We start from the raw sequence: 12845 nt of genomic DNA, 5'->3' as shown, positions 1-12845 counted from the left end.
GAGTTTGTAGTCAGCCACAAGATCACCTCTCAGCCTTCTCTTGCAGAGGCTGAAGAGATTCAGATCTCTGTCTGACTTCATAGTGTCTTACCTGCAGGTCCTCCACCACATGAGTAAACCCTCTTCTGAACCCTTTCAAGGTTATCCACATCCCTCTTGAAGGGATCCCAAAACTGGATGCGGTACTCCATCTGCAGCCTTGTTGGCAATGTGTAAACTTTGTGGAGAAGGGTAGCTTTCACTTTGTGGCCACATCCACGTGTTTAATGACCCTGAAATAAAGGCTATGGGGTTGCTTTAAATACGCACATAATAGCAGATTACAGTGAGTTAAAAAGGTGCTGGGACTTGTAGTGTGGTAACTGATGCACATTAGGCCCCTATCCCAATTAACTTGCTGTGCATTTTTATTTGTCTTCACCCTAGTTTTCCTGTCTTAGGCCACCTTTGTCAAAGTACTAGGCACAAAAAACCAGTCATGGTCAAGTTCCTATTTTGAAATGTTCCAATACCAATGTTGTAGGAGACTTGAATAAACAATGAGAAACAAGTTAAATGCCCTAAGTTAGATATGACTTTGCCTCTGAGTTTCTGGGATTGCATTTTATTAGGTGTCTTTCAGATTCAAGCTGCCTTATGTAATGTATGTCTTGGTCTTCAGTCAACATTAATATTTTACATTTTTTTTAGCAATAGGAACACGGAGAGAACTGAAAATAAATTGATTGCATTGCAAAATGGAAAATGATAAAATGTCGTTTTGGGAACAATTTGAGTGTGATCTTGACAACACACAATTTCTTTAATGCATGTTTTCCCCACACTGTTAACTTTTTTTTTGTTTGTCTTGACGAAGTAGAGGATGTTCTCATTGTGTTCCCATTCTGCTGTGTGCTAAGCCTAGAGAGAACAAGCAGAGTACGCCAGTATAACTTTGGCAGATTCCAGTGTGCACAAAGAGTATAAGTAACTTCCATGTCACTGTTTTGGGAAGGCTCAGAAACCTTTTATTCAGATTTATTTACTTTTATTTAAAATAACAGAGTGTTATGGCTTACAGGAGTGAACCATGTATGCTAACACTGTTGGTTTTTGTTTTTTTTTTTTTTTTAAATATACAGGTGACACTTAAAGGATTTGGTCCTTTACTTGAATTTGCATATACAGCTAAACTTATTTTAAATAAAGACAATGTGTCTGAAGTCTGCAAATGTGCAGAATTTTTGGGAGTACATAATATTGAAGAATCTTGTTTTCAGTTTCTCAAATTCAAATTTTTGGACTGTAAATCAGGCCAACCAGAATGTCCCAGAAGGCAGTGTTGTTCATCACGCTGTCAGAAAGCAGATGATAAAATTAACCAGGTGGATGAAGGGGACCTAGGTGATGGAGGAGAGGAAGATGTTCAAACCCTTGACTCACAGCTCCACAAAGATGGAGAAAATGCAAAAGTATCATCTCCTACTTTCCAGGATACCAGTCAAACATGTGATTCTGCTTGTTTAGAAAAGGGTAATGTCTCTGGCTTGCCTTCCCTATGTCCAAAATACAGGAAGTTCCAAAAAGCTTTTGGAAGTGACAGAGTTCAGACTACAGAGCTTAGTTCCAGTATTACAGAAGTTCAGGTAATGTCAGCTGCTTCCGTTCATGAGAGGGAGTCATTTGATAATGATGCCACACAAAAAGCTCAGGAGTGTGGAATTACGCAGCTGGCTGCAAAATATGAAGAGGCTCAGGTAGAAATGGAAGAGGGTGAGGAAGAGGCAGCAAAAGAAGAGGTAATGAAGAGCAATTTGGTGTCTCAAAGTGTCTCCTGTCCCGTGGAGAAAATGGATGTTGCTGCTTTTCCACAACACTCTTCTGTTGCACCTCATGGACTTCATCCTGTGCCTTTTTTACCTGTATATGAGCCATATGATGATTTAAATTTCAGTGGCATACAAAATAGCACAGTCATAGCAGAAAAAGCTGTAGCAGGTACTGGAGTTAGGTATGACAAACCAATTGAAAACAAAAATGGTGATCTTCTTTTGAAGTCTGACCTGTGCAGTACGGAAAGCATGAGCATTCGAACAACTAGTGATCGTAGCAGTGTGGAGAGAGAGGTTGCTGAACACCTAGCAAAAGGATTTTGGAGCAATGTTTACAGTACAGAAAGTGCTTGTCAAATGCATTTGTCACCTGCAACAGCAAAAGAATGCTCAGAATCAATATATTCGGGGAAAAAGACAGAGTGTCCATGGCTCGGCATCAGGATCAGCGAGAGCCCTGAACCTTCTCCTCAAAGAACTTTCACAACTTTGAATTCTGTCAACTGCCCATTTATAAGCACCCTTAATACTGAAGGATGCTCAAACAGTTCAGAGATAAGTAGTGGAGATTATATTCAGGGACAGCAACCAGAGCAATGTCCATTTACTTGTGTGATAAGTTTGGGAGAAGAGTCTGAAACTGACACGGAGGGGGAAAGCGAGTCGTGTTCAGCGAAAGAACAGGAGTGCGAGGTGAGGATAATCATTCTTCCAGCTCTACTTTAAAGTCTTATAGACATCATTCCACGTCCTACATAATTAAATTGTTTTTTTCCTTCTTGTTTCTGAACTTTATTGGGAAGTGTGTGTGTGTGCGCATGCATGCATGTTAATTGCCATGCCAGCTAATACTGCCACTGCTCCCCTACCACCAAATTTCTGTACCCGTGGGAGGACTCTGTGGCCAGGATAATAGTCTTGCATGGAGGACTCAGCTGGTGGGCTGGAGTTGCTCTGTGGCTGGCTTAAGTGCACGTGCCTGGAAAATTGAGCACCACTGGGCTAATTTCATAGATTTTATAGACATTAAGGCTGGAAGGGACCTCAGAAGATCATTGAGTCCAGCCCCCCCCGCCCAAAGGGCAGGAAGTCAGCTGGGGTCATAGGATCCCAGCAAGATAAGCATCCAATTTACTCTTGAAGGTGTTCAGTGTAGGTGCTTGAACCACCTCCAATGGCAGGCTGTTCCAGGCCTTGGGGGTCAGACAGTAAAGAAATTCTTCCTTATGTCCAGCCTGAAACGGTCTTGCAGTAGTTTATAACCATTCGACCTCGTCATCCCTTGGGGCACTCTGGTGAACAACTGTTCCCCCGTTACTGGTGGTCACCCTGATTAAACTTATAGGTGGCCATCAGATCACCCCTGAGCCTGCGCTTTTTGAGGCTAAAGAGCCCCATGGCTCTCAGCCTGTCATCGTCAGGTCTGTTTTTCCTGACCTCTGATCATGCGCGTGGCTCTCCTCTGGACTCTGTCAAGCTTCTCCACTTCCATTTTGAATTGTGGAGCCCAAAACTGGACACACTACTCCAGCTACGGCCTCACCAAAGCAGAGTACAATGGGAGAATGACGTCCCAGGATTTGCTTGAGAAACTGGCTTAGAAAAGCTCAGAATTATGTTGCATACCAGTGAAATAAACATGCAAGATGAGGTAGATACGTCAGCCTCAAAAATAACAGGGCATCTCGGGTTTTTGTGGAGCAGTTGAACATTCCTGTAGTTCCCCCCCCCCCCCCCCTTTTTTTTTGTTTCCTTTTCCCAATTCTCCAGCTACTTTGTTGTCGTTGATGCTGTAACGTGGCATCCAGCTAAAGGTGAAATAGATAATCCAGTCCCACAAGCTGTACAGAAAGTTACTCAGTTCTATTAGATTTTTAGATATTGGTATACTTAAATGTGTTGCCTTTCAAGATTTGAGACCAAATTAAATTCCAGAGTAAGTGGGAAAAACTCTTCTTTTGGAAATGTGGGACACACAAGACAGCTTCAAGGCTGGTTTTGGCCCATTCTTTTAAACTCTTACTAAAGTAAATAGCATCATCCCTGGGAGTAGCATTCCATATATAGCTTTAGATGTTGGTGTCACCAGCAGTTCTAGAAACATTGAAAGGATTGCTTTTATGAAAGGAGAAAATGTGAAATATTTTTTTCTTTTTTTTTTTTTTTAAGTCTGCATATGTACTTAAAATGGCTTAGTGGCCATAAATAGGGTGACCTTAAAATAATAGCTGTTTTCTTTTAATAAAAAAAAAAGGTGGTTTTCAATGTTAAACAAGCAAACGTATAAGGCATGTACAAATAAGGGCAGGCTCAGTTTTGTATCCAAAGTGCTAGGCAGCCTAATTATAGAGGTTTCAACCATTTTCCCTGAACAATAGATATGTAAACATCTCTAGACGCATGACACCTGCATGTGTGATGTGTGTAAAATATACATATGCATAATATTTGTATTAATAGTTGGAAAAGAACTTCAGGTCATATTAGTGGTGCCTGCCCAAGGGCTAATCCACTATCAACACTTATTCCTACACAGGATTTAAGAACTAAAATTGTTCTGTGCACTTGTAAATAATCTTTTGAAAACAATAAACGTGTAGTGTTTAAATTACATTATCTTGAAATTTCTGGATTATGTACAGTTAAATGAATGTAAGATGGCACTTGCTTCCTTTATGGAAGAATAAGATATGTTTTACTGTTGTTGTGTATTCATACTTATTTTGAGGAACCATGTAAAATAATTTTAAATCCTGGTACCATCTATTTCCCTTTTTGGTTCAAAATTCTATCTTATACTGTAGGTAAAACTGCCATTTAATGCACAAAGGATCATTTCACTTTCTCGAAATGACTTCCAGTCATTTCTGAAAATGCACAAATTGACCCCTGAACAGCTGGATTGCATCCATGATATCCGAAGACGAAGCAAAAATAGAATTGCAGCACAGAGATGTCGTAAGAGAAAGCTTGACTGCATCCAGAATCTCGAATCTGAAATTGAAAAACTGGTATGTACCTCCTTATTTTTTTCTTCTTCATAGTCTTTTGTTTCCCTACTCATTCTCTCTCACTTGGAAAGGGTTATATGCTACTTAAGAGTTAGTTGTAGTGCCCCAACTGCATGGTATCACTTCGTAAAAACAGACAATTTTTGGGTTTGCAAACTGCTTCCTGAGTTGTTAGTGAGATGCATGTTTCCCATGGAGGCAGTGGCAGGAGCAAGGAAGTGTGGTGAGTCTTAAGAAGCTGACCTTTACTAAAGAGAGCAGAAATGGAGTAAGAAGTTAGTAAATCCAGGATTATACAGATTTCCTCACTAACGCTACTGCTTCTTTCCTGTGCATCTCTTGGGATAATCTGAAAGCTGCCAGTCGGAAAGTGTTGATACAGTGGCTGCTCTTAGATTAGTGCGTGGCTCTGCCCTTGTTTCCCGGAGGAAGTAAAATTCTTTTTCTCGATATGGAGAAGCAGTCTATGTGACGGCAGTTCTTTTCTTTTCCTCTTCAGTTTTTGACTTTATTGCCATATATTTCTAGTTGATGTTTTAATGTTAAATGATCCAAAAACTATTTAAAGGAAAAGGCCATTGGAATTTAATCATTATATATATATTTTGTAGGCCTCAGTTTAGAATAAATATGCAACAAACTTGCAGTGTTTAAGCACCCCACCTTTGTAACAGGTATTGATCCTAGGCAAGTGATTTGTTATACTGGTTAAATACAGGGGGTCTCAAATGCATTCATATTGTCGTAGCAGTGTGATACATAATGAGTGTCTACATGTCAGAGGAAGATATTTTGAATACCTACAGTACTGTGCATTGTAAGCTATTCTGTTTTCTATCTAAGGAAACAAAAATCAGCATTTTTTTATTAACCTGTGTATATGTCCAAAGAGTAACTTTTTCATGAGGCTTCCTTTACAAGGTAGGTGTGAAGGGGGTAGGAATCAAAATATGGGTTCAAACTTCCATGAGGGAGTGGTAATAGTAGTCCCACTTGGGAAACTTTTTTTGAATTTAGCATTGTTACCCATGTATTAACTGTTTCTGTTCCCTTTTTGTTACTAAATCTAAATCCCACAAAGATGTTAATTAAACTAAACTTCTTGTTTAGAATAGTGTAAGAAAGGCAGGCACTTTGCAACTGCCTACTTACTAAACATAGTTGAGATTTTTTTATCCATACTGTCACTGCAGGTCAATATAGAACTGATTTTAGGTACAGAGCTAGAATACATTTGCCTTCCTATTAATTTGTCATCTGAAATATTAAAAATATTTCTGGGGGACATGAGAACATCACATATGGTCAGTAAGTAACTGCAAAAAGATCTCTTTTGCAGACAATTACAGGGACATTTAATATTTAAAGGTATTTTTAAATGCATATAACAAACAGGAGGATTTTGATTCAGTGTTACTTTGGTTATAGTCTCCCTTAAAATTGTGCATGTATTACCAGACTAGTAGGGTATAAACTGACCAATAAGATCTGTAGATTTTATTGTGGTAGGCAACTCATTGCCATAAGCACTGACAGTGTGCTTCAAGTAGAGGTGGTCTACCTACATTAGAAAAGTCGTGTTGCAAATCTGGCAAGTAGTACATGTAGCAGCCATACTGGAATCCAAGATGGCTGTTGTGAATTCACATCTTAGTTAATGTTTCGGCCCCCACTTGGGTTAGAAAATTAATTCCTATGATGAAACCAATGTTATATGAACTGAGGAGATAAGTCATATAATTTCTTTTGTGGTAGCCATATTGGATTCCAGGATGGCTGATGTATTAGTATGTATGTAGCAACTCAATATAATTTATAAAACCTAGCAAACAACACTCTAATACTGAAACTTCACAAATCCTATCACTATAAATTTTATCGCAGACCTACAGTACTGAAAACATAACTCAAGCTAGCTTGCTTGTCCGAGTTATTGAATAAAACTACTGTTTTAAAAATTTCAGAATGGAAATATGTCAGATATTAATAATGCATAACTCGGTGGCAATGAAACATGGACATATGTTCAGCTCAAGGCATTAGGAAAATATAATAGTCTGATCCAATGGTAATATAATGGTATATGTAACATTCATACAACGGTAATTGCAGTTTTTCAGACTTCTTCATCACTTGAATCCGTTTCTGAAGCTCTGTAGTTATTATACAGTTTGCAACATGCTGTTGCATACCACTGGGAATGCGTTGCACATTAACCTGTTGCACGAGCGTGTTGTCCCGTGGCATTTTGTCTTGCACTTGCAATTTATTATCCAAAGGTGGTTTAAGCGTGTTTATAATAGGAACATGACAGTCATGTTCAGCTTGCCAACCACACTGGTAAGGTGATGGGAATATGGTGGATTAGGTTCAAGTACACTTCACCAAATGAGACTTTAATAATTGGCTCTATGTTATGCATTTGTGTGAATGTATCCACAAGCCTAACCCAGCATGTTTTGGCATTAGCTTTTTGCCCCCTGATTACATGTAAACCAAATTGTGACACATTCAGTATACTTCTTGTCTAGATTCTCATCTTGCACATGACTTTCAGCTTGCACATGACCTAAGTTGTCATTGTCATCTTCCAAAATCAATGTATTCAGTGCTAAAAGGCTATTGGGAATGAACTCACTGTGGGGTTTTCCTTTTATTCAAGTTGCTGTGTTTCTTCATGCTGGCTATAACTTTCAAATCTGCTTTGATCTTGAGAGCAGAATAGTACATGTATCATGTGTCTGAAAACTCGTTTGTGAACTGCAGGCAAATGGCTTCCTCATAATTTATATGCAAAGTTCCAGCTGCTTGTTTGGCTTTATTAGTTGTCACAGTTCGAAAGACAGTAGTGGAAGATTTGCATTTCTTTAGTGCTGAAACTGAATGGCTTTCTTGTGGTAGGTTTGAAGTTCTTGCTTCAGTGTGGTCAAAGGACATTTACCACCTTCATCTTCTAAATCACAATATTTTTCACGTGTATCTTACAGACTGTACACATTTTCCCATGCAAAACCAGCATCTCATTTAGCAATCATTTGATACTATGTTCTCACTTCAGGAGAAAGAAGAATATCTTTTTGCACAGTCTCCATATGTGAATGGGAATGAGAGAGATCTTGCTTCTATTGTTCCTCCTGCCTGCATTCAGGATGGTAATGTGCCTCAGCAGCTCTTAAATCTTTGACACCAATTTGACAACGCAACACTTCTTTCTTCTCTGCCAGCTTGTATATTGCATTGCCTGATTCAGACAACAACACATGACATGGACTCTTACTAGAATGTTTCTGGCAGAATATGTACATCCTCCAGGGAACTGGAGTAGATGATCTGCTTGATGTCCTAGTGGGTTCTTCACTTGATGTTGTTGCTAGGGTTTCCCTTTCATCTTCTATCTTGTGCAGTTTTCTTAACAGTCTCTTTATGTCCTTTGTGTGTAAAAGAACTGTAGCAAGAATGGTGCCAACTGAGACCTTTTGAAGGTTGTATCGCAGGATCAGCACAGTGCAGTAGTCTGTCAAGAATACTGTCATAAGTGCTGAATTTAGCAATTGTTCGCGAGTGCTTTGTTTTATTCATGCAGTTCCATTAGCTACTTGTTGACTGCAAACCTACTTCAAGACATATGATGCATCTTGTAGATTCCAAGTCGCACCTCTCATGCTTCGCTAGACTCAGTGATACTGTTGGCCCTGTTGTAACATTTGCTTAAGGGCGATAAAGGCAAGTCTCTTTTCAACAGTCTTTATCGGAGGTTTTTGCATTGAGGTAGTCTGAAGCAGAACAGAGTTGATATAACAATTTTGCAGACCTTTTGGGTATCTAATAATGAACAAAACTGTGTATTTGCTGCAGCCATCGTGGAATCCGGTTTAGCTATCACAATGAGAATATTACAGTTCATCTCCTTGATTCATACAATATTAGCTTTGTCATTTGGAATTTAATTTTCTGGCCGTAGTGGGGGCTGAAATATTGACCAAAACATGAAATCATGGCAGTCATCTTGGATTCCAATATGGCAGTTGTACACACTACTTCCCAAATTGGCAACATGACTTTTCTGACATGGGTAGATCACCTGTACCTGAAACGCACTGTTGCCGCTTATGGCAATGAGTTGCCTTTACCCTTCTTTTTTACCCTACTGCACTGCATTGGAGCGTGGAAAATCGAAAAGCTAGTATGTATTTCCCTCCTTTTTTTAATATAGGTGATGGCTTAAGTTCTCCAGTTTGGGGCACTAATGCCAAATTGATTAAAGATCCATATTCTCTAATTGCTATTTCATGTGCCTAGTTCTTTCTGTAGAAAACTTCAGCATCAAGCAATCTAAATTTTTGTTTACAGATGTGGCAACTTCCATTACGATATCCTTGTTCCCATTTGGTACTGAGCCACTTTTATTTTTACATCCATGTCCTTTTTCAAAAAGCAGATATGACTTTCTTCTGAAGAGCAGCCTATTTACCTATTTAATGCCCTATCCCTCCTGTCCAGTAGGTCCTGACTGGTCTACTATAGATTCAGAACAATAAGTGCTTGGTCATGAAGATAATCTGTACAATACAGTTTTTTCTTATTACTATTTCTTTATGCTCCCTTCCTCATACCCAATGAGAAACCCCTCTCTCAAGAGTTACAATATGATAATTTTCTGCAGTGGAGGAAATTTAATCTGAGCTACCTTATTTTTTTTTTGGAATGTGGGTTTTCATCCCATTCTGGATCACAGCTCTGAATGGATTTTCAGCTTTTTAAAAAGTAACCAAAGTGGTATCTTTTATTAAAATCATATCAACGGTTCTGTTGCCTAGAGTTGTTTGTACTGCTAGAAAACAGAAAATGCCTTTTAGTTTTGTTCAAGTAGTAGTTGGAGTTATGGATTGCTGGATAGGATTTTTTCTTTCATGGGTTTCTACCTAACCGGCTTCTCCCAAGAGTGATTTGGAAAGTGAACAAGATGCATCCAAACTCACCTTTTAATAGTTTCAGCCTTGCAGAAGCAAACTTTTGATCTCTAGATCTTCAGTCTTTCTATGAAGCCACTAAAAACATTCTCTTTAGATTCTGGGTCTGTCTCAAGATAACAAGTAGTCTACACTGAAATCTTTTCATTATATCTAACTTTGTGGAAGCTTGGAGGGCAGCATCCGCAAAGATAACATGTTTGGGGTAGTTTTTGTAATTGCTATAAACAGCAGAGAAAACTTGATGAGATGTTTTTTATTTTCAGCTGAAAGAAGTACTTTAATATCATCGCTTTTCGTTAGTCATTTTGGGATTTGTGCTACTGAACAATTAGATTATTTCCATGTTTTAGATTGCTGTATATGACATGCGTCCAAAATGTACCAATCAAAGTTGGCTTTTTCATTTCCATAGTAAGAATTTCTGAGATCTGTTGACTTGCCTTATGGGGCTTATGTCTAGTTCTGTTCACATTGATAAATCCAAATAGAAAATCTATGGCTGCATGACTCCTGCATCTTTCTATGAAGATTGTTGCTTCTGGGCAATTTATTTAATCTGTAAGAGTACATGTGCCCTAATGGAAATGTGTCCTTATGATCATTCAGAAGGATAAAGTTTCCATGAGACCACATTTGAGAGTTCTTTCTATGCACTTTCCTGTCTTCCTTCCAAGCCTCTTGCAAGAAAAATGGAAAGAACTATATACTCTGAATATGTATAACATTCTCCTTGTATATTATCATGGTAGAATTAGTCACTTCAGGAAGTTGAAGTTTTTTTTAGGGTGCACACTAGAAGAAATGAAGGTGAATCCATATCAACTCAAATACCCAGTTCAGGCATCATAGTGTATCATATCAACCTGTTATCCTGTAAAACCAGCCCTGGGAAATGCATATGTTGATTCAACAAGTTTCTATTTAAGGAATTTACACATGTGACATCTGAAATCACAACCTGGTCATTTGTAAATTCTCAAAGCACTAAGCACTTGTAATCTTCAAGGTGAAGTTTGACAGCTTTGTACTGAAATAAATGACTTCATTTTTGTCTCCTTTTTCCCACCTTATGGTAGTGCTACTTCTTGGGAGTTTCTAGGAGAACAAAATTATGTATAAGTATTCCAAGGGAAAAAAAATGAACTATAGACTAACTGTGCTTTGAGGGTGTTTACCCTTTTTCCGTATTCTATGACACATTTTCTGTTCCTGTTGTTTAATATGCCTCATGTCATGAGCTCATCAGATGTTATTGGCTTGGCTCTGTTTTTCACTGGAAGCACCAATATATGCTTTTATGGGCATTTACTAGAAAAACCTCTGAATGTCCTAGATGTACACTGAACAATAATAGAGTAGGTTTAAGATGGATAGTTTACATAACTGTCACTGAATATTAGTACCTTTTCCCCCTTCCAAACATTTTTCTTGCAAGCAAGATTTACATTATGTGAAATGTAACCTGCCAGACTTTGTTTCTTCTGGTACAGTTAGTCATACATCTCTGTGAGCTGCCGTCCTTTAAAGTGGCAAGTATTACACCCAGCCGACAATCAAGAACAGGCAGCATGTTTGCATCCATGTAACTGTGTTGACTTTTTTCTACACCACTGTAAATTACATTGTGATCTGGAGTGAACCATAGGAAGCTATCCGGGAGTAGCTGCATACAGTTGGCACTAGTATGGTGCTTTGTTACTGTGTGACGATGAGCAGGTATTGCCCTGGATAAAACTATACATATAACATACCAGATTACTTTATCCCCCCCCAGTTTCTACACATGTAACTACACATCAGATTTGTGTGCATTACACCTGTGTAAAGGTATACATTTTCTATCTGCTGCTTGTTTTTAACCAGTGAAATCATGTTGTTTCAGTCCTCCATTTAAAAAAAAAAAAAAGTCAAATTTGCAAAGTCAAAAATTAGAAAACACTAGAATTTTAGTTAACAATGCAATTTTAATTTGGCACTCTGTATATATGCATTGTGATAACTGTCTAATTGCCTGGGAATATATTACATTTCCTACAGGACCTCTGCTATATTCAGTGCACAGGATGATTTGTGCTTAATTAGTAGTTCAAATTTTTTCATCCTCATTGGCTTGGATCCAGACGTGCAGACACGTGTGGTTTGTGGTGTTGCCTCAGCACAGGAGATAGCTAGCCGCTGCTGAGGCACCCTGTGCCCCAGCTGGTTCCCACCTGCAGCACATATAACAGTGGGACAAGTGTGTCCTGCTGCAAAGCATGTGGGCAGGGGCGTGCACTGTGGCATAAAGTAGCAGCACAAATTTGTGCTGCTGCAAAGGCACTCCCCTGCTTGTGTGGACCCTGCCATTGAATGTGTGCAATATACCTTATTTACTGATCACCATTCAAAATCTACTCTATTTATACTGGAACAAGTATAGTGAAGGGCTAAAATTGTTACTGAAATTGAGTGAAGATCACAGGAACTTGGTTTTGTGAAATGAAAGTTGAGAGAGGATATGATTATTTATATGAAGGTTGAGAGGATATAAATATGTTCACAGGGTGAATATCAGAAGAAATGGAGCAATTAAAGTTCATAGTGTGATCGTGTTAAAGATTGTATCATAACTCATGTAAACAAGGAAGAGAAAATAAGGTTGCCTAGGCAACCTTAATTCTGCCATTTGCTAATTTGTGTGCTTCACTTTGCTACCTGAATGTCACTTTATTTTTAAGTAGACTGAAAAACCAGATGTTTAGCAGCACCTTAAAATCCATTGCTCATATCTCTGCCATTTGAACTAATAGAAGCATGGCATTAGTATAGGGGTGGGTAATTATCTGGAGTAGAGGGCCACTTAAGGAATTTTGGTGAGCTGTTGCTGACTGAGTCAGTACCTGTTTCCTCCACAAGAACTTGCCAAAACTCCCTAAATGCCTGAGCCAACACTGTCATCACCTGGTAATCCCCGGGGTCTCCATTGAGACCAGCTTGGGACCTGTGTGGGCAGGGGTGGTCTTGGCTAGGTGGACAGGTGGGACCGTGGGCAGGTGGGGAGCAGGGTCTGG

The 12845-nt window shown here is 38.9% G+C and overlaps 1 protein-coding gene across 3 annotated transcripts in view; it reads left to right on the top strand.

Annotated features, from left to right (window-relative positions):
- BACH1 (BTB domain and CNC homolog 1) overlaps positions 1–12845 on the top strand; it is a 71875-nt gene that overhangs the window by 33851 nt on the left and 25179 nt on the right. For all 3 annotated transcript variants that reach the window (XM_019524748.1, XM_019524747.1, XM_019524746.1), the window contains 2 exons: positions 1122–2504; positions 4616–4822. In XM_019524748.1, the coding sequence (XP_019380293.1) occupies positions 1122–2504; positions 4616–4822 (1590 nt within the window). The remainder of the gene's footprint in view (positions 1–1121; positions 2505–4615; positions 4823–12845) is intronic.

This window comes from Gavialis gangeticus, unplaced genomic scaffold (assembly GCF_001723915.1).
Source record: "Gavialis gangeticus isolate Ggan-Ray unplaced genomic scaffold, GavGan_comp1, whole genome shotgun sequence".
Taxonomy (NCBI): domain Eukaryota; kingdom Metazoa; phylum Chordata; order Crocodylia; family Gavialidae; genus Gavialis; species Gavialis gangeticus.
Note: the sequence above shows the minus strand (reverse complement) of the source record. Positions and strands in the feature narration are given on the sequence as shown.